At 42.3% G+C, this 25,017-nt stretch overlaps 1 protein-coding gene across 4 annotated transcripts; it reads right to left on the bottom strand.

Moving 5' to 3' along the window:
* Positions 1–1,278: 1,278 nt before the first annotated feature.
* Positions 1,279–18,244, bottom strand: CDV3 (CDV3 homolog). 4 transcript variants are annotated; one of them, XM_058019500.1, is made up of 5 exons: positions 17,913–18,244; positions 15,421–15,500; positions 13,108–13,250; positions 11,899–12,061; positions 1,279–3,993 (listed from the first exon to the last, which is right to left on the bottom strand). In XM_058019500.1, the coding sequence occupies exons 1-5, from the start codon at positions 18,147–18,149 to the stop codon at positions 3,969–3,971; spliced, it is 648 nt and encodes a 215-aa protein (XP_057875483.1). In that variant the 5' UTR covers positions 18,150–18,244; the 3' UTR covers positions 1,279–3,968. The 4 variants fall into 4 exon arrangements, with proteins under 4 accessions (XP_057875483.1, XP_057875463.1, XP_057875490.1 ...); XM_058019480.1 differs by lacking the exon at positions 1,279–3,993 and adding an exon at positions 5,143–10,789; XM_058019507.1 differs by lacking the exon at positions 1,279–3,993 and adding an exon at positions 5,143–10,358.
* Between the last annotated feature and the right edge of the window lie 6,773 nt (positions 18,245–25,017).

The following is a 25,017-nucleotide window of genomic DNA, read 5'->3' as shown; positions in this document are numbered from 1 at the left end:
GCTGTTTGAACAAAAAAACACAGCATCCAGTTGCACAGGACCAATGGAGTTGTCTGGAAGAATACATGTAACACTGAAGTCTATTTAATTTACCTCTTTTTCTTTTGAAGGCAAGGGTGTATGTTATGTTTATTTTCTAGCTGCTGAATACTGTTTTCTAGAAAGGGTTTACATCAGTATTTGTTGCAGATCCAAGACTGAGCCACAATCATTTAAGAGCCCTGTGCAGCCTGGAGAGGCACTCTAGGCTGGGCAGAACAAACCTTTTGCTGCTTGGGAAAGGGACAAGGCACCTGAGCCATGGGGTCTCCAGGTGAGAGAGAACAGAAAAGCAGCTTGTCTTTATGTGCAAGGCTGTACTTTGTGCTTCTGATTTCCTGCTTTACTGCAGCAGATCTTTTGTCAGTGAGCTCTGCAACCTGCTGTCAGCACAACCTGAAGGAATTGTCAGAAAGGAATGAGAATGAATGCGAGGGATTTGATTCCTTAAAGAAGTGAAATCTGTGCCCCTGTCACTGGGGTCTTGGCTGTGACAAGACTGCTATGTTGAGCTGCAGTGACTACAGCCTTACCCCACCTGCTTTTGATTGTTTTTTTTTTTTTTATAACAGCTTGATGCTTTTTGGTATATGTGGACATCAAACATCTTCAACTTGTTCCAAGTCCATGTACTGAAAATAATGCCACTGTTAGTGCCTTACATCACATTTTGAATTAACTTTAACTTTGAATTAACTGTATTTCATTGTTCTACCTCTGAAGTGCTGCTTTGCATTGCAGGCATTTCAAATAGGTGCAAGTATTACCAGGCAAGACCTAAGGTTCCTGTGACTTTTTCTTCCCAGTCCCTAGAAGCTGCTGTGGAAGAGTAGTGTTGGTATTGTCACTTTATAGATAAGAACCCATTCCCTGACCCACTTAACTTGAGCTTTAAAAGAAGTCTTTGAGCCACACAGTTGCTGCAGCTGTTGTGAATCCTGGGGCAGGGCAGAAGGGGGAGCAGCTAAAATCAGGCACATACCCACCCACAGTGAAACAAGTAACCTGGGATTTGAGTGCTACATGTTCTCCAGTGTTCTCTGCCCTTGTGGACACTGGTTAAAAGCCAGGGCTGAGGCAGGACAGTGAGGGAGGGCTGGGGAACAGAAGCAGAAAGCAGCTGTTCCAGCCAGAGCCAATTCCTCTTCTGTGCTGGGCCTCAAACATCCAGCTGTCTGTCTGTATGCCACACACAGGGGAACACAACACAAGCAAGACAAACTTGGGAGATGGAAATTCAGTTGGTGCTGTTAAGATAAATTTATTTTCTTCAGCTTTCTTCACAGGAAACATCATGAAAGTGCTTTACAGAGTTTGAATACCATTACTCTACCATGGGACAAAAGGACAACAGGTGTGTGCATTGCACAGTTAGAAGTTGTCATATGCGGAAGCCATGATAGGTAAACCAGGGTAAAAAAAAAAAAAATCTACTGACAAAAATATATATAGTTCAGGTATTGAACTTAAGTTATGACTATTAACACAATTATATAAATATACAGGCACCATTAGGTTCCTGTGTTAACTGTGGGGGCCACACAGGGATTCGCAGAAACAGATCATCTTGAACTCTGCTGAAACAGTTTCTGCTGTGCTCCATAGGCTCCCAGACAGTATAATTCTTTTTCTTTTGCACTACACTGAACCCACAATTAATTTATTCACATAAAGTCTGGTACTGATGCATTCTGGTACATTGTTGAAAACAAATTCAGGTTGCTTTTTTTCCTTTTGATTGAGAGAGCTCATCTTACAATTCTTCCCTCAATAATCTCTTAATTAAAAAAGAAATTAAAATGCTTTAGGCTAGATCCTGCTGTCCAGGTAAGACAGTTTTGTTTAAGCTAGGGCATTACCAGTCATGCAACCCTACTCCTTTCCATAGCTGAGGTGTGCTGTACTGTGAACAGTGCTACTGCCTCCCTTTTGTTGTACTCCGTGGGAATTCAGCTCCTGCATAGCCTTTGAGGCTCTCTAGGTTTCAGCTCTTCAAGGAGACTGCATTTACTTGCTAGGCAGTTTTGCAATGTTTATGATATTACAGCCCTGACAAAAACCATGCAGCATGATCAAGACTCAGGAGTTCTTGCCTGCTGCTTTCTAAATAAGTGGTGAATAATTCAGGCACCTGACTAAGGAATCCTTGGCATGGTAATAATGTAGATGAACAGAAGAAGGAGGGAATACTCTAGGGCAAAGAGAGGTCAAACCAAGAGATTTTTGCTGTGTTTTGAGTTCCAGGAAAAACAATGAGCAGAGCCCATTACCTAGAAAATACTGTCATACCAGTTTCCAAAGCCACTTTGCCTTTTTCCCAATTCCCAGAGTAGAGACACAGTGCACGGTCAAAGAACTTGTCAGTGCTGAAGGTTACTGGGCTGTTAGTAACAGTACAGAGCTACAGTGGCAAGACAGGGCTTTGGTGAGTACAGCAGAGGTGAGGCTTCCAGAGGCATGGGGGAACCTATGAAGTGTTACCTTCTAACAACTCTTGGACTCATTGGCTCTGTTTTCCCACCCACATCCTCAAAAAGTAAAAAACTCCCAACTCCCCTTGGCGAACTTAATCAACTCCCAGGAGCCACAACTGTTTTTTGACAGACTACTGCTGTAATAGAACACTTAACAGATACAGATCTTTGGATGCAAAATCCAAGGTACATTGTTCTCTACCCAGTATCAGCATTAGTACTGAAAGGCAGCTGCTCTCTAGGATGTGGTACTCTGATAATTGAGGTAATGCAGCTCTCAAGGGCCAGGCTGTACATCCTACCAGGCTTGAGTCTGCCCTTATGACACATCCTTTGTATCTGTAAACATAACATGACTGGGAAATTCAGTCAGTGCTTAAAGACAACATCATTTACAACTCCATGCTCTTTAAAGCACAAGATGATGAGAATGAAGAGAAGAAGCAAACCACAAAGACTAAGCCTGCCCTCCAGTGTTGCTTCATCTCCAATACTGTAAGGCAGTTTCAATATCCAGTTAAATACTACTCCAGGTATATTAGATCGAGCATGGCTGAGCTCATGTGGTTGCTGGTCAGAGACTAAGTAATAGTAATGCATCTGCTTCATCTCTGGCACAAAGAGGAGAATTACCCAAAAATTTAAAACAAGTTTCTACGGGGCTTGTTCACTGGCACTCGATTCTGGCTGTCACACCTAGATGTCAAATGACCCCAAATCTTTGATCTCAAATCAAATGTTAATGAAACTGACCTTGTGTGACAGAAATAACTTTGTTGAAACCAGTGAAGTTAAGCACTGGGAGACCATACACATATTTTGCCTTTTTCTTAATAAATATGTTCTATTGTAGCAACCAGTTTTTATGGTTTGAATCCCTTTGCTATGGTTGTATATACTCTGAAAGATATGCAAAATAAGTGGTTTGTTTTAATTGAAAAAGGAGGCTTATGACAATACTTTAACAGTTTTCCGTAGGCAATTACTTGAAATAAAGCAGACAGATGTAATGTGATGACCTCATTGCTATAACTGAGCTAGAATGGAAATTCTGTACAGAAGAGAGGAGACATGGAAAGGAATACAAAACATCAGATTGAGCAAAAATTAGTAAGAGCTTGCCATGCTACTCACTGACCAGAAGAGTGGATTATATACATGAAACTGAAGACTTCAGTATATCAAATGGCAAAAGCCACTCCCCATGGAAGTTACTGGATTGATGGTGATTGCTAGGATATTCTAAATGACTCTGTAAATTTGGCAAATCAGGGGCAGGTGAGTTGTCAACAGGAAAAACCAAGGCAATAAATACTGGAAAGGTTTTAAGCCACTCATACATGCTCTGGTAGAAGTTGTGACATGAGTCTGAGTTAGTTGTGATCTTTCAAGGGGACGATCTAGGCATCACCATGGGCAGCTTGATGAAGACATCTGCTCACTGTGTAGTTGCAGTCAAGAAAGCGAATAAGATGTTAGGCTGTATTAAAGACAGAACAATACAGAAAAATATTACAGCATCTATTTCTCTTAGAAGTGATAATCTCAATGAATATTTGCTGTTTCTTCAGCACCTTAAAAAAATTGACATATTAGAAAAACAAGGCAGGAAAGTGGTAAGAGAATGGTAGAAGCAGTTCCTTGGAACTAGAAGGACAGTAAAACTAAGGTAGCTTATTTGTTAATAGGGGGATAGATGACAAACATCTTAAAAGCAATTCTCCTTCCCATACAAGATACATACATGAAAGTCATTGAAAGTCATTTCAAGTAACCTACCAATAAATATATGGACCTTAATACTACTTGTTACCATCATCATCATAAGTATTCCAAAAAGTCCCATGTTATTCAGTGCTTATTCATCTAGCTAAACATTTTCTCTGAAGCAACTGCCACAGTTAGTTGAAGTTTAACAGTAATAATTTCTGACAGAGAACTGTCACAGCTGATGTACATTAACAGCTGTCTTAGAGGTGCTGCAATGATAAAAATGTCAGTAACAGAAGCTAACTGCTTGGGCCTCATCTCTGTCCAGGACCCACCAGATCTCTCATTTGTCTGCATGCAGGCCACCAGAGTGTTGTTTTCTGATTCTATTTGAAGCCCCATTGTAAAAAAGGGAGCAATGAACCTTGAAAGCACCAGCAAAAGCAGACAAAGGCATATTTGTAAGTTACTACTGCATGTTACTTCAGCTGCAGCTAACTGATAAATCAGGAGATAATAAGTAGGATAATTGCCTCTGCTGTATCTGTATTCCTTCCTCTTACCTATTCTGCTTACCCCACTCACACCTAAGTTGTTGATAATTTCTTCCCTTTGTTTATTTCACAAAACCCCCTCCATGGCAAACTACTTCCCTTTTGTTAATTCCCTTCCTCTACAAATTGCCTTAATACAAGATTTTACAAGTTTTGAAGATTATTCTCTCTCCCTATTTCCCTTGTATCTGCATGCCACTTCAACTTAACTAAAGGAAAGAATAAAGAGTAGGAAAAAGTGTTTACACATGGAGAGGAGAAGAAAAACACATTCCTATGACAAAGCACCCCTTAGTATCAGGAGTGAACATTTCTGGTTCACATGATTTGAACAAACTTTAAAGCAGCCACATTATAAGAAATGGCTATCAACTGTGAGCAGGATTTTATTTCAGTCATGGGGTTTACAAAATAAAAGCAATATTCATTTTAATATGTTCCACATAAAAACAAAGAGCCTCTTATTAATATGCCATTTGGGTTGCACAGATAATTGAATAGAGGAAATACCAGTTGAGTGCTCAGCCTGAACTTTTTCCTTACTCATACATACTAAAATAAGTCAAATTACATAATACTTAAATAGGACGTATATTACATTCCATAAGATAAGCCTTTGCCAAAGTAGTATTAAAATACTAGAATAAAAGCTAATTTTAATAAAGATTTTTAGTCCTCTGTAGAACCTTCCATCAGCCCCAGCCCTTGACAAAGAACAGCTTTGGCCTCACAACATCCCTGTGAGGTAGGTTGTTGGTTATTTTGGTACAGCTGGGGAAACTGAGGCAGAGTGAAATTAAATTACTTGAACACAGCAGCTCAGTAGAAAACCTAGGCCAAATCCCACTCTCTTGGTCCCATGCTTCCCATGCTCTTGCTAAGAAATGGGCTTGGCTTCTTTTCAGTGCACACAGTTGTTTTAGATGACATTTCCAATCCAATGCTCTGGACACACTGCTTCACCTGGTGACTCACTGATACTGTGATATGTTTTTAGTATTTGTACTCTGGCTAAGCAGAACTTCACTGAACTGAACACTGAACTTCAATAACCTTGCTGCTTCAACACATACTCTGAAGCAACTGAAGATAAACCCATGATGTATGTACCATTTAGAAGTTACTTCATTCAAACAAATGTCCTCATAGCTATTTAAAACAATGCCTCAGCCTTTAATCATGCAGAAGAGAAAAATAATTTTCTTAAATACACAACTTATTTCCTAAGAGGATTGTTGAGCCATCTTGAAATTTGTCCTCAGTTCTCTCTTTAGGCGACAGGTCAGATTCATACCAATGCAAAATCCTACCTTCTCTGTGAACACATTCCCCCAGTTCATTGAAAGGAAGAAATAAAACGTGCTGCCTTCCCCAAGTACTGAACTTTAAACAGTTTTGCTGATTTAAAGTCAGATGAATCTGTCACATGTGCAAGCAGTGCCTACCCACACAGCACTTGTCCTATCCAACATCTGACACTCCACTTCCTGCCTCAGGCTATGCACTTAAAGGTATCATTTAGAAAACAGCCCTCCTAATCCCTCTCTTCTTACAGCACCTGTTTTATTTGCATAATTCCACTCTCCTTAAATAAATAAATAAATTTATTTATTTATTAATCTTCCTTCCTACTCTATTTCACTTCAAACAGAACATGGCAGAACAACAGGTGATGCTTGAGAAGCCAAACTTTAGATATACAACTGCAATGACTTAAGACTCCTCAGTTCTGTTTTCTGCTGTCACTTCTTCCTTCAACTGCTAGAGCTTGCAGGCTCTCATATTAACCTCAATACAGACAAGCTGTCTTTCTAACTTTTTCTGGAGTTTATCTGCAAATGTATGTCAGATTTCATCCCCTCTGTACATACCTAATTCATACACCTGAAGTTTCAGTACACTTTCTATTTTCTTGTACTGTCTCATAAAAGCCCCTGTTTAACATTGAAAACAAGTTGTAACATCAAAAGCTGAAAACAGGGAGAAAGAATTTGGAAACTAAGTTTCAGTCCATCAAAAAAAACCTGGATTGTGGTTGTTCATAAAGACTATACAGTACTCAAGGTGGTTTTGGTTATAATTTAGTTTCTTGGGCCAATGAGGTATAAGTTTCTGACCATGTCAATACTGGAGGAAATAATATTACTAATCTGCAAGTAAGCAACCTTATTTAAGCACATGAAGCCCTATTAATCCCTCCTCCATTTTAGTTACGGTATTTGAAAGAAAACCACAAGCAGGTCTACAACTGCTCAAATGGGCAGAAATTAGAAAGGCAACTATTGCAAAAGCTCAGATAAGCAAACTCCAAAGACGTGCAGCCCAATCGAATTGATATTGTGTTTACTTGACCTGAACAACACTGGGGTCTCAGCCATGGTGTGGTCAAAGTTTCCAAGAGCTGAGAGATGCAGTCAAGCACCAAAAGCCATATTCCCTGTGGTGTCAGACCTCTAACACAACCATTAAAAATTCATCTAAGTTACTGTGGACATTACTGGTAGAGCTAGCCACAAATACAAAACTGAAGTAACAGGAGACAGTCACTTTTAATTGTCAATTCCTCTTCATTTGTGAATAAGATTGAACACGACACAGCTAAACTGGGAGAGAAGGGCAGGGGCAAAACTAATCCTCTCCTATATTTATCATCAGCTCAAGTAAATACAGATTCCAGATACCTACAGCTGGCATTTGGGAAGTCTAACTTGATTATAATTACCTGGTTTTTAGCATTTTAACATCTTCAAATACAGACTATCACTAAGAAACACAAATCCAAACTGTTCTTTTCCCAGTGAGCACTGGACATGTTCAGGTTCTACCAGCAAACTAGTAACTTTATGGCTATGTTTTATTGTAAGCTGGAGAAAGTAAACCAGAACCTTTAAGCTGGGAATTAACAAGCAGCCCACCATAAAAGCATGTCACATGTTAGGAGTCCCTGAAACAGCACACAGTCCATCAGATGGACTGGCATCATTTCTACAACTGACAACGCTTCATTTGTGGAATAAGGCTTCAACAAGCATTTTGAAGGAATGAAAAGGACATTCTTAGCATGCCTTAAATGAAAGCAACAACAAACCAGGATAAAGTTGAATTTCAGAGTCTCCAAAGCATACCAAGCTTCTGCAGAGGACTGACTCAAAATTTCAGGCATACAGAGCAATTACAAGGCAGACATTGACAACTGGCATTTTGATAGCTGCTGGCAGCTATACTTCACACGAGAAACACTTCTTTTGAAACAGTTTAACATTCTGTACTATGGAAATCTGCTGCATTTCCGATTTGTTTTCCTTATGCCTCCAGAAAGAAACTGGAATGATATGCTTAGGAGAAGCCCCCAAAGGAACACCTTTAGTTATCACTACCTGATGGGCTCCAGTGATAGCAGCCATGCAGAGGTTATGTTTTTATTCCCCATTCTTTAATTCAGCAGAGGTACTTTGAAGTGAAAAGCAAATCTAAACTTCATTCATACTCAACTCACAATCTCAAACCAGTCTTCTATGGTGGGAGCAAGAAGACACTTTGCCAAGTAGCAAACTAAACTTTTAAGTATAAATAAAAGCTTATTTATTTGCACTGCTACAAGCTCTGAAACAGAGCCCACCTGACCATAAGGACAACTGCCTGCTCCAAGGCCTATCCCTGAAGAGATCCAAATGCTGTTTCCTCTGCTATTGTACAGTCATGAGCTCAAACTAAAACGTAAAGACTCACTAGACTCCAGAATCCATGTATATTTCCATTTTATTTGATTTGAAACTTTTACAGGGTTTTCTTGAACTGCCAGGATTCATGCCCAAAAACCTCAGATAAAGGTGGTACAATGGACAGTCTCATCCACCCTTCACACAGGAGACTAAAACTCTATTCATGTGCATTAGTGATCGCAATCTCTTTAGAGCATCAGGAAAAGCATAAGACTTCACATCTCTGCCCCATCAAGTGACATGTCCATTTACCATGAATTCCACAGAAATTGTGACAACACTTTTGCTGGCAACAATGGATTTTCAAGGAAGATACAGGGCTCCAAGGTATTGGTATCAGTCTTTCAGTGGGGTTTTGCTTCCAAATGAAGTCTCCAACTTTAGGAATAGTCTCTTGAGCCCTCTTGAATAGCAGCTTCTAGCAGAATTTTTATGGACAGTTAACTCTGCAAGGGCAAGGCCAGTTTTAGTCTGTGCTCAAAAGAACAAGGTGAAATCCCAGCCCCACTGAAGTCAACAGCAAAATCTGCACTGACCTCAGAGAAGTAAATTTAAAGCAAGTCAACAGTTAGTCAAAGGGAACCCAACTGGGTGATTCCTGAACTATCCTTATCTTCTGCACATACACAGTACTCTGACACACGTAAGCAAGCTTTGTTTTGTTCCCTTGTTTTTCTTGCCATTGGCAACTCTTATGGATGATGGGTCTGTTTTTTGGCATTTACTCTGAGAAACCTCAACACTGGAGCACACCACTATTGTACTTCATTTTGCTTCTGGTGTAAAAATTCAGAGAAGAGAAAAACAGTTACAGCAGAACACTTCTGGTACTTGACAGGTTTGGTTCACTGAAACAGTTACAGGCAATGTCCTATATTCCTCGTGTACCAGCGCCATTTTGCCTACTTCCACTAAATTAAGTAACTTTAAGAAGTCACTGCCTTCCATCATTACTAAACTTTCTGACTGTGAACACCATTTATGAGTTATACCTGGAGGACTGCTGCCTCAGACAGCTGCATGCTTCACAGAAGTAGCCAAACAAACCAGGCTTACCAGCTTTAGTTATCTCTCTGTATGTTAAGTTATTCTGTTTATCAAGTAAGCATCACTCTTCAATAAACAAATAATTGTTTCTGACAGAAGACAGTTTTTATCTAGTATCGCTACTGCCACGTGTCTCATTATTAAAGGACAAATTCTGAAGACTGTAGCTGGAGTCTGGATACCTCTGTGTCAAATCAAAACTCCAAGTCTTAGTGCTTTAGGGTGAGAAAGACAAACTTCATGACAAAAACTAAAATAAAACCCTATTTCAGTACAACATTTAACCATTATTTAATATACTGCAAATCGATATCAGAAACAAGGCAGGCATTTCTTTTGTGGATAATAGAAAAAAAATACTTAGACAACTTAGAAAACTGCTAATGCAAACAAACCATTCAAACCCATCATTCCTCAAATCTGATACTGAACAAGTTTTAATTTGTTTTGCAGATACTTCCGTACAGCACTCTAGAAAGGTAAACAAACTACAGCTCTGTTGTACTTGGACAGTGTGGGTGGTATGGGACACTCCAGAAGTCTCTAGTAGGCTATGGCTACACGTGACAGGATTCCTCAGAAGGGGAACGAACAGGTTTGTCATTAAGGTCACTTAAATCTTTGTTATAGCAAATTGGAACCAAATGGCTGACTTCTGCAGGATTTCTGACAGGAATCCAGTAGAGCTGGTTTCAAGTTTCAGATGGCCACTAAAACAGCTGTAACCTTCTCTTCCAGAAGTTGTGATCCACATGGTGTCCACAATGAGTGCATCAAGTCTGAGGTAGTCAACCTTTACGAAGGCTCAGTATCTGAACATAAAAAGATTTTGAAATGACCACTGGCTGTAGGTATCTTTCTGAGCAATTAAAGCACACTGATGACTCTTGTTCAATCATTTACATTAATTTGCCCCATATCCAATGGAGAAGTTGCAACATATTATGCTTCCATAGTGCAGGAGAACCAATCACTTATGTCAAAGCAGTCTGCCTTGCTGCAGTAGATCCAGCAGAAATAAGGTGGCACGTTCATCATAGCTGTTAGCTGTAGTTTAGTTACCTTAGTAGAAGGGTTACCAAAAAAGCATTCCTTAATTGTAATGTGTGTGCAGCTCTACTGATCCCCAAGCACAGCATACTGGTTGTCTAGCTGAAGTTTAAGTGCCTGGTTTTTTGAGACCTCATCCCTACCTCTAGTTTTGTATTTTACTACTTCAAAGCTCTTCTCCATTTCTTTATCCCTATGGGAAAATAAATGTAATCAGTAAATATCTTGTCACTAACTTGTGAATTGTGAACTTCCAGTCCATTTCCACCCCATCCCAACAAAAACATTACAAATACAGAACAAAGACTAAGATCTTAAGAGAACACCTAAACATTCCCAAGCAAATGTTTTAAAATCTTATCTCCAAAATAAGCTCATCACCCAGCAGTACACCTTACATTAACATTCCCAATTTAAATTTAAGTAAATTCATTTGAATTTAAATTTTTAAAAATTGAGATTATTTATTAAAGTATCTGACAGTAAATTTAACCTATTTATGAAAAATAGGTTCTAGAAAGCAGAGTTTTCTAGAATGCTCATTTAGAATTTCATCTTGGCTCAATGTGCACCATTCAAATTACAAAGCATCAATAACAGCACGTCTCCTTTGCTACACCAAAAGATTCCCAGAGGAAACAAAGCTTCTCCTAAGCTGTATTAAACAGTAACATAGCAAGCAAGAGGGGAAAAAAAACCCCCCAAGAACAAAAAACCACCCCAAATCCCCCAAGTGAATTGGGTATTGACCTAGCCATCTCTTTTACTGGGAATAAGGTTATAGAAAGATCACGACTGAAAGATAGGGTGAGACCAAGTCTTCAGCACCACATAATACAAAACACTTCAGTAAAACTGGGGGAGCTTGTCTCTGTAAATCACAGCTCAGACAGCAAGTGTATTGATTTGTAGTTATACTGCACTCCTCCAGTTAAACCACTTCCACATCTCTAACAAGAAAGCTGCAAGCTCAGGACTTCTGCATCTCTCTGCTGAAGGAACTAACACAGAGCCTCACCATGGCTAGTCTAGTGTCTGAGGGAAGCAGATGCTGTCAGTACCAGAAATATTCACCAAAATTCTTCAGCTGTCAAAGAATACAACTGGCAGTCTTGTTTGGCTATCTCACTGTGCTACATCCTATGAAAGTTATTTCACAGGAACAGAGTTTGGACAACACATTTATCACCCCTTAGTTATCCTTCTCCTATATGGAAAGATTCAGGTTTAAGCACTAGGACAACATAAGAACTTAGAGAAGGCAGCTAGAGATCTCTTGGGCAGTCAGTGGAACGCACTTACTTTCGACTGTCCACGAGCTTGGCGGTGGACTGCAGCGAGGGGAACTGCGTGTCGCTGTAGATCTCTGGGGGTCCCTGCTGTGCTCTGCGCGGCCGCCCGCCTTCCCTGGCCCCCGGCGGCCGGTACACGCCGCCGCTCTGCACCGGTTCTGGGGCTTCTGTAACTAGGAACAACAACAGGACTCACACGTGGGAACAAGTCTGCGTTCACAGCTGAAAAGAACCCGAAACAACCAACGCACAAACAAAACTCCAAAAAGAAGAAATGAAAAGAATCTTACAAGTATGTTTTTCCACCTTCTAAGTTTTGGAAGTGAGTTCTAGACAAGGTAGGAAATCAGGTGTCACCTAACTTAACCTACACTCAGTCAAATTGAAATGTGGCTCCAGAGTATTGTCTGTCAAAGTTGGGAATCCAAACTACTAGCACAGACTTCATGTTTCTCGTTTGCAATTTATTAGCAACAATTTAAACATATTTAAAACAGATCTAAACACATAATTATATAAATGCCAAATCTTATTTCAAACACCTCTCCAGATGCAGAGGGGACTGCCCTGTTTGCACTTAAGGTAAAAATCTGAGATGAAATAACACTAATTAGATTTACCTCCTTTACAAACGAGAAAGAACATAGGCTATTTTTCAGTTAATTTCTCAGTGGAAAAGAATATTCTCAACTCAGCAGATGACTAAGTAGCTTATCACCACTGACATTAATAAACTGTACTTAATAAAAAAAACTGGATCCCTATCCTAGTTAAAAGAATCAATTTTGCAATGTCATGTTCTCAACATTTTAAGAATTCATTTGAAAAGTGTGTCAATGGCCAGATACTGGCTGAAAAATCCACTGAAGTGTTAAAGCAGCATTTTTACATCAACAGAAATGCTTCCAACAGATATTTTACAGACTGCAAAACAGAGGAATGTCCCATAAAGGCAGACTGCTTCCCCCCATTTTGAATTTGGAAATAAAAAAACCTCTTACACATGTGTTTTCAAGTATCTGACAGATAGTTTAACATCAATTCTGTTCCTCACATCCCTTGACACAAAAATTTCCTTGATGGCTGGCATGCCAAAACAGACATTAGTTCATTAAAGGATGCCTGAACAGGAGCTGCTCCTTGAGCTCTACCCACTAAGCAGCTTAATTCAACCTGATGCACTTCTGATGGGAAAAAAACAAGTCTGAGTTTAATTTACCAATTGGTTCAACGACAGGGGCTGGTGCAGGAGCTGACTTGTTCCAAGGACCAGATGATCTGTCTACACTACCACCACTACCAGTCTCTTCCCAACTGTCACCAGGTTCTTCTCTTTTTTCACTTTCATCATCTTCTTTTTCACTGTAAGAGAAAAACAATCAGTAGCACCCTACAAGCAGAGGTTTAAGATTTGCCAGAGATTACACAATCCCCCTAAGACAAGATTTCATGGCTGCCATGCTGAGGATACTAAATTAAACTAGACTACATTAGTCCTGTACTCACTGTACTAGCAATTCCATCTGAACAATTTCTGGCATGATGCTACATAACTTGGCAACTGAAAAGGAAAAAAGCTCCTAAAAGAAGAACAATAAAAAAATTCAACTTGAACAAAGCGATCAAAGAAATTGGCATCTTATTTTGAGCAGAAAGGCTTTTTTCTTAATAACACAGACGTGCATTTGGAAGGGATGACAAGATAAAGCAGGAAAGGTTTACAAGTCCAGCTTCCATAAAATGCCTTAGTCAAGAGAAAGAAATAGTGGAGTAGTGCTGAAAGAAAGCAAGTCCTGAGCTCACCTTTCCTATGACCACAACCACCTAAGAAACATCCTTATATGTATGGGTAATATACAACCCATATATACAAGACAAAAATGTAATTTTTTGAAAGACAGACCCAATGCAAAAGCTCAGCTGTATTTTATTTAGACTACTTTGTTTTGCACAGATGTAGCCAGACACAAAATAATTCGCAGGCCAAAGCTACTACAGAAAGCTGTGGTAAAGGACAGATGTGGAGAGTGATGCTGTTGGAAAGAATCAAGACACTGATCTCAACAGCAGCAATGCAGCAGCCATGTGTCAACTCAGAAGTTTACAATATACTAAATCCTACTAATCATGATCTGTGTAAGCTTTCTGTGTAAGTAATGGTCAGAGAACAGGAAAATATGCCTGTAAATGGCCTTTCACTGCTCATCCAAACATAGTAACAACCATGGTAAGGTGGTTGTTTAAAACACCTAGTTTTAAATGATAGTCAGAAGCATTGTCTACTGACTTAAATACAACAGAGAAGCACAGGGAGCACCCCACCACCACCAGACACTCTGTATATCTTTTTTTCATCAAAGAGACCTCCAGAAATGGATAATTTATAACCTCTAGTGGGTTTTTCTTCCATTTACTTCTCCACTCTTTCTTTGAATCCACTAATTGAATGGTTACAAAATCCTGTGGCAAAAACTTCCACATGCCTGAAAATCTGCCACAGTATAAAAAAATATTTGGAATGCTGGCCTTTGTCTGGAAAACCAAAGTAGAGGCTTTTCAGCCAAACAGCACCAGCAGTCAGTGAAGCTGCAGGTCACTGGCTGTCTAATCATACATGTGATTATCCACTGCAACACTTCAGTGCTATAGACAGCTTGTGGGACAAATTCATGGAAACGGCCCAAAGGACTAGTTAACTGAAAGGAGTGGGGGAAATGCTATGATCCAAAAGAGTAAGTGATTCCAGAAATGTCAGACCTGCTCAAACAGTGAAGAAAGCATCTATTGCACAAGTTACAGGCAGGCTGATTTTAAGGTGACATTATTTTGAACATCAATACCTGGACAATGAGGATTATCTGACATTCTCAATCTACAACTGAGGTCATAAAAACCCTTTTTCTGACCTGATGGAAAGTTTTTTTTTTTTTTGTTTTTTTTTGTTTTTTTTTTTTTTAACCAGGACAGACATAAGTAGACTTACTTTCCATCAGACAATAGGAAAAGTCCAATAAAAAAAAATAAACAAGGAACCATGGATTAGATTTATCAATCCTGTGGGATTTTATCATGGGACACTACTTTTACCAACTGTATTTTTGGTTTTTGGAAATTCAAGTGCAATGTTTCAGGAATTTGCTCTCCAACTGAGTAGATTAAGTCAGATACCCTTACAGTGGTCAAATGATTCAGTGGGAATTACTATCCTGCACTACTCCTAGGAATTCCTACTTGACTATCTTTATGGAGCAGAATGTTAATGTTTAAAAAAATAAAAATCCTGAGTCCCAAACAAAACAGATAGCTCTCTTGAGTATGAACAGAGTATGAATAGACATTCAGAAAATAAAGAGAACATTGGCAGAGACTAGTCAAAGTTAAATTACCCAGTAGCAAACCTGTGTACTATCAGAAACATATCAGACCTTTCTTTAACTGGACTCCATGAAAGCAGTTCTGTAGAAAAAACCCCATCCTTTTTAGACATTGGTAAGGATTATACTGAAGAAAATATAAAAAGAAAAAGTAGTACCTTATTTGCATGGACTGAACTCTAAGACCGCTATAATCAATTTCTTCCTTTTGTTCAAACTCCTTCCAATCATCCTCTTCCTGTAAGAAGAGAAAAATATAAGTTGTCACTTTCTCTAAAACCAAAGTAGAAAAGAAGAACATAACTAAGATAATACAAAAAAACCAACCCTGAGGGTGAAGGTACAGTTCCAGGAGAAACCAAACTGTGTGCCCCACTGCCAAGAGGGGAAAGGACTGCACTCCTCATCCCCTAAATCATTGTGTCACAGCTTTCAGGGATGCACCTGAGAGCTGACTTAACTCACTAGAACAGCTAAGAAATGCCCCAGCAAGAAGTCATTCAAGCAAAGAAACCACATTACCTCAGCAAAGACACATCAGGAAATCAAGCAACAACACAGTATGGAACACAACCCTGCAGTCATGACCAGGGCAACACAAGAGCAAGACCTTTCCCTTTCACTAACAGTAGGCTTTCACAACAGCTTGAATGCTCACAAAGCTTTAAATTCACTTTTCCATCACCTATTTCATGAGCCAAACAGAAAAGAACATTTGGAATAGCTTACAGTGGATTTATGACAAAGATCAATAATGGTACATTTGACTTTTTCACACTCACAACCACATTTACAGCCTTGTTTCCTAAGCAGCGTCTTCGTAGCAGTAGAAAGGTCACCTTCAAAACCACAGCAATCTTAGTACACAAAATGTGTGTATCTTTCAAGAGAACCACTTGAGGGTTCTAAAATGGGAGTTTGTTTGGGGAAAGAGGAATTCACCTTTGTGGAGGCAATTTTGTCCTACTGTGTCACCAGGAGATTCTGGGATTATTAAGACAGACCAAAATGGGACCAGAGCAGACAAGCAGTCCTCCCGTGTCCCCAGTCCCAGCTTTAAGGCACCCAAAGCCTAATTAGTAGTTTACCTAATTCTACACTCTATCTGAAATGCAGTTACATTCCTCCAAACAGGAGGACCTTGTGAGCAAGGTCTGCCAAAGGTACAGCCCCCTTTCCACTGAACAGCTGAGAATAAATCTGCTTTTAGAGCCCTGTGATGGGATCTCCTCGACAGTCAATCCCCCACAGAAAAAACTTTGACCTGCTTTAGAGGAGCAGCAGAAGTAGGAAGTGACCTCATGTTGACTGCACTGTCTGCTGCAGATTCAGTCTTCTGGAAGAGCAGCAGCACTCTACAGTTCTAAAATCTTTTAGATTTCTTAAATCCCCATCTCCATGGAAACATTAGTTTCCAAGCTAACATACCTTTCACATTTAATGACTTTTGTTTCTAATCCAAGTACCAGCCTCAATCAAAGCCAGATATTTTGCAAGCAAGTGAGCAGAATAGCAGCTGAAAGATTAGCACTGACCTTGATCTACTTAGAAAGCTACTGCACGTGTCAAGCTCCCCAGGTGAAACAACAATAGGAAACAGGAGAGTATTTCTTAAAATTCATTTTGAAATATACAACATTAGAGCTCTTGTATCAATCTAGCACAACAAGGTAATATCCTTAAATCACTGATCCTCTATGTAAGCAAGAAGGAAGCAAAGTACCTAACTTCCAAAAACCCTTTCACAAGCCATCTTTTTACACTCAGAGTATAATTTTATAGGGATAAAGGTTCAATTCCTAGCAGTAAGACAGGGAACACATCCTCAGATTGCTACGTGCTGAAGCCTCCAAAGGAAAACAATACCAAGGGAGAAAAAAACCAAACCAGAAATAGAGATAAAATGCACAGGTAATTTTTTAGGTCCTATCTGTCTGGTCTATAGCAGACAAATATGTAACAAAGGTACTGCACGTGTCAAGCTCCACAATTAAAAAACCATCAGGCAGCAGTACAGTATTTCTTAAAATTCGCTTAAAAATACACAGCATTAGAGCTCTCATAATTACTTTTGGTTTAAATCTCATTACTTCAGAGCTGATATTGTTGGCAGGAAGAACAAGGGCGGAGAAAGAAACAGAGAGCTACTACCTCAACTACGGACAGTTAAGCCTCTCCTGCATTCTCATCGTTTCACTGTATATGCTACCAAAAAAAAAAAAACCAAAAAAACAACACCAAAAAAAACCTATTGGCAGCAAAACCCTGCCTGGCAACGAGGCACAGAGCTCGGCGGACTCTGGAGGAATCTTATCGCCAAGGTCCACATGCCACGCTGCACAGCCCCAGGTGGCACCTGACGCCAACCTCCGGTTCCGGCCCCAACACCCCGCAAGCCGGGAGGGAGCGCCGGGCTGCGCCGCAGCACCAGAGCGGGGAGGGGCGCAGCCTTCTCGCCTCCCCCAGGGCAAGCACCGCCGAGGAAGGCTCCCCCCGCCCCGCCAGCAGCACCGAAGCGGCGGCAGCGCCCGCCCGGCGGCCCCGGGGCGGGGCCGGGAGCGCCGCCAGCCCCGCACGGCCCCGGGCGCCGCATGGCGGGGCGGCGGCGGCGCCCCCTGCCGGCAGGAACCCGCGGCCTCCCCGCCCGCACCTTGCTCGCCGCCTTGGCCGAGGAACCGCCGGCGGCGCTGGAGGCGGCGGCGGCCCCGGAGCCGCCGCCCTCAGTCGGTCGCGGAGTCCCCGCGGCCGCGCCCGCCGCGTTGGAGCCGGCGTTGGAAGCGCTAGAGGCGGCAGCGGCGGCGGCGTTTCGGCTGCTCTTCTCCTTCCGCTTCTTCTTGTCCCGCTTGGCGAAGAAGTCGTCCAGGCTCCGCTCCTCGGTCTCCGCCATGGCGGCGGCCGGGTGGGGAAAGGAGGGCGGCGGCGGTCCGGGCTAAGAGGCGAGCGGCGCGGCCCTCCCGCTGCTCGGCGAGCGCGGCCGCCTGGCTGCGGCTGCTGCTGCTGCGGCGGCGGCGGCTCCTGCCCGGGCCCGCCCGGCAGCCCGCGCACCCCACGCCTGACGCGGCCCGCAGGGAGCGGAGGGGCTGAAGGGAGACGGGGCGGGGCCGCGCCCCCGACCGCGCACGCGCTGCCACGCCGCGGCCAATGGGCGCCGCCGGCCGCTCGGGGGTGGCTCCAGAATGGGGCGAACGGCGCTGACGTTGAGGCGCGTGAGGATGCGCGCGGCGGGCGCGGGGAGGGCGGCGGCGGAGCGGCCGCGGATTGGCCGAGCCGGGCGGGGACAGCGCGTGCGCGCTCGGGGCCCGCGCTCGCGCCGGCGCCTTCCGCCCCGCCCTTCCGCGTCCGGGAGGCGTGAGGGTGGGAGGGACACGGCGGGCACCGGGCGTGGGCGCCGCGGGAGGAGTGTGGGCAGCAGGGCGAGAGAGGTGATCCTGCCCCTCTGCTCAGCCCTAGTGAGGCCGCATGTGGAGTCCCGTGTGCAGTTTTGGGTTCATCGGGACAAGAAGGATGAGGTATTGGCGAGGGTGCAGTGGAGGGCCGCAAAGATGATGAGGGGACTGGACCATCTCTTCCTGAGGGCAGGAGAGACTGCAGGGGCTGGGCCTGTTCAATCTAAAGACACAGTCGAGGGGGCGGGTCTCATAAGTTTACATAAATGTCTCCAAGGCAGGTGCCAAGAGAGTTCCAGGCTCCTTTTCATAGTGCCCAGCAACAGGACAAGGAGCAATGGCTGTAAGCGAAATAATGAGAAATTTCACCTTAGCGTGAAGAACTTCTGTATGTTGAGGATGGCATAGCACTGGAAGAGGCTGCCTGGAGCGGATGTGGAATCTCCCTCTCTGGAGACATTGAGGCCCGTCCTGGATGAGTTCCTATGTCACCTCCTCTAGGTCACCCTGCCTTTGTAGCAGGATGGACTGGATGATCTCCAGAGGTCTCTTCCAACCCTAACAATTCTGTGATTGACACCAGCAGAGCTCCTCTGGAAGCCCTTGGCTGCTTCCCGCTTTGGGTGCAGGCCCTTTCTGACAGGACACCTCCCAGGAGGCTGCAAGAGCTGCTGGAGCAGCCCCAGTCCTCAGCTGGTCCCTCAGGCTCAGGGCCAGCCCAGCTGCCCCCAGCCCTTGAGGAAAGGTGACATTCATTCCCAGCATGGACTGTGCTGCCTCCCACACCCCAGCAAGGGCTGTGAACTTGCACTGTCATTGCCCAGGATGCAAGGAAGTCATTTAGCTTTCATCTTGGGTCTGTGTGGTTAAGTGAGTAAGTCTTGAAACACCATTCTGTCTAGGATGTCTGGATGTGCTTGCCTGAGCTTCCTAGCTGCTTTTCTGACTGGCATTGAAGCCTAGAGAATACATGCTGGAAAACAAGCTCCACAGCTGGTGTCTGCAGAGTGTTCCCTCTCACTTTGGGTACTGTAGTGACCTTTAACTGGGAAAAAACATGGGTGTTTAAAAAGTTCCCTGTGGCTTCAAATCACGTCAAAAGCTTTGAGGCAGGACATTTGGAAAAACATCTTCAGCCTGTCATGACTCATAAATAATTACATGAAACACTGTTTCCAGTTGCTTACTTCTTTCATCAGCCATCTAAAGGAGATAGAAGTTCCTACTGGTAAAGTGAGAGCCCAAATGAAAATTACGCATCAAACATGTATAGGTTTGTGTTACAATTATTTAAAAGTAGGCATGTTTGTATTCTGGAGTTACTTAGTATAATTCTGTGCATGTCATATTTTCACTTGAAATGATTATGTATGTATTAGCATATAAATTAAAAGTTTTTCCACCCTTTGGAGGTTGTCAGTCTCACCTTATGTCCATGACAATGCTGTTACTTAGTGCTTTCCATCTGTATTTCTCAGGTTGCTTGAAAAAACAGGCAAGGTGCCGTTGACGCTGCAGAAAGAAGTTAAACACACGATGTCTTCATGAAGTGTTTTGTAGCTGTAACTGAGTCACTGCAGTCAATTTCACCTTTGGGAAATGTTACAATCCTCTTTTTATGCGTCACCCGATGTCCTCCTCGTATTTTTACCACCTGTGTAGTTAGAGGTTTTGAGCCTGCACAGAGCAGGCCCTAGAGTGCTAAAAGTTGCAAGCATAACAATAAATGTGGCAGCACCAAGAATGTGATGTGATCAGTGACACTTTCCATTTGTGATAGGAATCATTGCTGAAGCAGGGAGCACATTTGGTAGCAAAATCTCATTTTTCTGTGCCTCCTGGGTACTCCCTTCCTCCTGTCCCCTTGTGATGATGGAAGGTCATGGGGAAGGTGTGACAGGGAACGGCTGGGTGTGGAAGAGTGTTTGACATTCCTGTTGTCAAAGGCCACATTCCCTTGTGTTTGTGCTCCTTTATTTCCTGGGAAGCCAGCAGACCTCCAGCACTGCCCCATGCTGGGACTTGCAGGCTCAGCACTGGTAATACCATTCAATCAAGCAGACAGTTTGTGTCCCTTAGCTTTTGTGGTAGATAATGTACTAAGCACAGTGCTGTGCCTGATTCTAAGCTGATAATTTCTTGAATTTCAGCAAGTGGCAAAATATTTTCACTGTATTATTGTGGATAGCCCCATTATCAGGCTGGAGAATGTGAACCCAGTGCCTTTTTGCAGCTTTTAGCATCTGCGTCACTTGTCTCTTGCAAACACAGTACTGTAAGGCTGGAATGCCCAGCTCTGGATTAGAAACTTAATACCTGTCAGGAGCAGTGCACCAAGAAACGTTTCAGCTGTTAAATCTGGAACAGACTCAGCAGAAATCATGGAAAATAGCAGCAACGTTTTATGCCTCGGAAGGCTTAGATCCCGATTTAAAGACGTGTTTTGCTGCTTTAAAGGAAGCATTAGTTATGCAGTTATGCTTGGATTTACCTCCCACCTCTAGTTTTATTTTTATGTTAAGTTGCAAAAATTTGCTGATGCATGGCATTTGTATTTCTGTGCAAATGCATTTCTTCAGCTTTTACCACTGAGATTCTTATTATGTAAAAAGATGCAGGAAAAAAGTTATTTTTTGTGTTTTTCTGTTCCTTTCTCAAATTCTATGTCCCTCAATACTTGCACAGAGGACACTTGGCTGAAGAATGGCTCGCAGGCACGGACTGGCAGAAGTGATGTTTGTAATGCAAGGAATATATCCAGAATGCCACATTGCTGTGCCGGGAGCATGAGCTCAGCACATGGCTCCCTGCTGCACTGAGCATCGCTGACCCGTGTGACCTGCCCTTGGCAAGAAACAGTGCTCTGAGTGCCTCTGCTCGCTACAGATTTACCCCCAGGACTCTGAGGACTTTGTCTCTCTCTCCTCCCTCTGCAGTGCTGCTTGTCTGCCTCCTCTCCATTCTGGAGCTGTGGCAAGTCCTGCCATGGCACTGCTCCCTGTGCATCTTGGTGCATTTTATAAAGCCTGAGCTGTGAAGCACTACTGCATGTAGGGAAAGTGGTGCAGCAGTAACTTGGAGAAGCCAAAGGAAGGAAATTGGGAGTGAGTTGTGGGTGATGCAAGAGATAGGAGCAGACTTCCATTTCCAGTCTCCCAGTGTTTCATCTTCCTTTGTACCCAGCTATCTCCATTCCGTGACGTGAAGGTGACAGCACTGCGAACTGCATTGACATTTGCAGAGCACAAGCCGAAGAACAATCAGTAACTCCTGGGCAGATGCCTGCTTAAGGAAATTGGAGAAGGTGCCCTTAGGTGCAGAGCAGCTTGCAGAAGGTTTCTGGTGGAGTCCTTGTCACAACATGGGCCCATTCCTCTTTAGGAGCTTAGCCTTCCTCTAAGCTCTGAGTTTACTGTAATTTCAGACCTCTACAACCAGAAGGGAGAAGTTTTATCATGTTCATTTCTTCACCATGGATTGCCATCTGAACGCAGGCACTGGTGCCAGCAGTGCATGGTGGTTTGTTAAACTGTTAAATTTTAGACAAAGCCAGAGTGAAAGTGACCTTAAAAATAATCTTTTAACCACAGAACCAGTATAATAGTCCTTATACTAAAATAGAAACAGTAGAATGTTAGGCTAGAATACCCGTTTCTAGCTGGTGTGCTATGTTGCTGCTCAGTGTGAAATCTTAAATGAGGCAGGGGCTCGCATAGAACTGGCACCCTCTCCTTCCCCCAAGGATGCAGCAGTGTGGGTGCAGGCTGTGGTGCAGAAGAAGCTGTGCCTGGCTGGCAGGAGTATAAAGTACACATCTGGTTTGACAGCACAGCTCATCTGACCTAGTGACTAGCTGTTACCAAGGGGGTGGCTGTGCTTTACAGTCTGGACTAGTTCCCCTCCCATCCTGTGCTGCCATTGCTACATATCTGCCCCTGCAGTGGCCAGATTCAGGAAACCAAGTGTCAGGAAAGTTTGCCAGCATTTTGCAGGACTAATTTTCTGCTGATTTTGAATCTTGAGCTGTCTCCTGAGACATCAGAGAGATGTTGGTGCTAACACGAGATGACGCAATGGGAATACATAGCACATGAGGGGGAGCTGAGGTGTCTTTTTGTGCAGCAGCTGGCTGTTAGATTGTATTATCTGTGCTCTCTGACTGCATCCTGAGTGTTCATAACAGCAAATGCCTCAAATTCCTTCACAGGAATATAGAGGTGAGAGATACTGCAGAGGGAGATAATAAAATCTGTTTTCTGGTGCTGATTTTCTATGGAAAACCAGCTGGAAACGTGTTCATGTGTATTTAATAAAGCAACTGCTGGACTAGAGGATAAATATAAAGCTAAATCAGTTTATGAACCTTAGTGCTTACAAAGAGTTGTGAAAGCCTTTAGTCTCTCATACTCTCAATATCCCATCTGGCACAGTGAAGACTGTCAGTGCTTAGACAGCATTCAAGCAGCCTGGAGGGGCTGCATTGCCAGCCAGGGACTCACAGGAGTCTGTGTAAAAGTGCAGAGGGATTTCTTCACAAGAGCTTTAGCACTTAATATGAAAACACTTTGATTTAGAGGGGCCAGATGTGCTACATTTGACTTCTGATGGGCTACTCCCAAAAATAATCTTTTCTGTGGTTTTTGGTCTTTGTTAGGAATAGAGAGAAAAGCTGCTGGAAATTCATTATTTATGCTTAGATGCTGTCTCCTTTTCCAGACACTTCTCCGTGCTGAAATACCTTGATGATTTTGAAAGAAACTGTTTCCATTCCAATGAATAAACATCTTAGTATTAATCTAACTTGATTTTTATGGAGTATAATGGATCATGACATATAAAAAACTTTTCAAAATCTTTCTTTCACATCTGAGTATAACTGTAGACTCAGAATTTCATCAGATTTATCTCCATGAGTGACACTTATAAAGAATAGTTTCACAGGGGGATAATCAGTTGCTCTTCATACCTGAAGCATCACTAGAAGATAGCAAATGGATCTGAATCCAGATTGTATATTGTTATATTTTTAAAATTCTCTCTTCACTTTCAAATCAGAGGGAGATTGCTCTCTTCTGTGTCAGGAATGAGTGGGAAGTTATGTTCTGTTAATGCCAAAAAGTGATCATTCCTAGACACCAACCAGTTAGCCCCAACCCAAAGGCATGTGCCATCTAATTTCTTGTATCACTGTTTGTGTGTATTTTCTCTCATCATCACTGTTGTTGATGGAGTCTCAGCTTGCTAAGTTCTGTCTGCACTGATGTATTAGAAGGTATTATTGCTGCTCTGAGGAGCCATTCTCATCATATGAGAAAAAAAAAAAAAAGCCAACCAGAATCTGTCATCATCTGCCTTTTTTTTTTTTTTTTTTGCTTTTGTTGGGTAATCTTTTAATCCAGTAATTTTTTATCAAAATCTTGCAGGTGATGTATGCCAGATGGACTTTTTGTAGAGATTAAATGAAGGATAATTTGTCAAGCAGCTGCATCAGTGAGGATTTTTCCTGTGTGGAGGAATGTACAAGGAAAGGCATGACAACACTTGTGTCCCTATTCCTGTAATTCACTGGTGGATCACGTTTAGTGGATTCAGAGAGTATTTGATTTTATCAGTCATTAAAATCTAACTAGCTTTCTTAGCTAATGTTTCAATTAAAAATCAAAATATCTAAAGTCTGCCTCTCTTATGTCCTGTATGCCACTGTGTTCTCTAATATATGCGATTTCTCTGTAGTCTTTGAGTCCATACAATGAACTGTGTTGTCACCTGGTGTAAGTGTTGGTCTTGTGAAGTCCCAATCCAACAAATACATGTATGGTTAACTTCATCACTGTGCGGAAACTTGTGAAGGAAAGCCAGCCACCTGCCTAAAATTTTGTGTGATAGGAGCTAAGGTTCATTATGTTTCTCTGAAAATGCAAGCTCCATCTTGGCAGTTTATGTGACCAAACTGCACATGCAATACAATGAGGTTGTCCATGTTTAAAATATAAAAGAAAGTCAAAAGTGAAAGATGGAGAAATCTTTTTCCTCATGATACCATCAAAATACAGGAAATTACCTAAGGTCAAGCATCAGGATGATGCTGTGTGGATTCCTGTTCAAAAGAAGTGTGGCTGACCTGCCTTGGAGGTCAGATTTTAAGAAAGAGCAACCATATAAAAACAAATATAAAAATATATCAATATCTCAAAAAGTATCAAATTTTCACAAACTGATTCCCTGGCTTGGACTTTCAGTATACAGTAAAAGGATGTAACCTGGATGCAGGCAGAACTGCTGTTTCTCTCCTGCACCTTCAGCTTTTCCAGAAATTTAGTCTAGACTTAAAAATGTGTTTATAAGGTACTGTTGGGATGCTTAGATTAA

Source organism: Melospiza georgiana, chromosome 1, assembly GCF_028018845.1.
Source record: "Melospiza georgiana isolate bMelGeo1 chromosome 1, bMelGeo1.pri, whole genome shotgun sequence".
NCBI lineage: Eukaryota > Metazoa > Chordata > Aves > Passeriformes > Passerellidae > Melospiza > Melospiza georgiana.
This window is presented reverse-complemented; position numbering and strand designations above follow the sequence as displayed.

What these genes read in the sequence shown, in the direction of transcription:
- CDV3 (XM_058019480.1), bottom strand. Translation starts at nt 18,149, where the DNA reads ATGGCGGAGACCGAGGAGCGGAGCCTGGACGACTTCTTCGCCAAGCGG. An exon ending in CGGCCAAGGCGGCGAGCAAG is followed by an intron (nt 15,501 to 17,912) that starts GTGCGGGCGGGG and finishes CTCTTCTTACAG; the next exon opens with GAAGAGGATGATTGGAAGGA. An exon ending in GTTCAGTCCATGCAAATAAG is followed by an intron (nt 13,251 to 15,420) that starts GTACTACTTTTT and finishes TTTCTCTTACAG; the next exon opens with TGAAAAAGAAGATGATGAAA.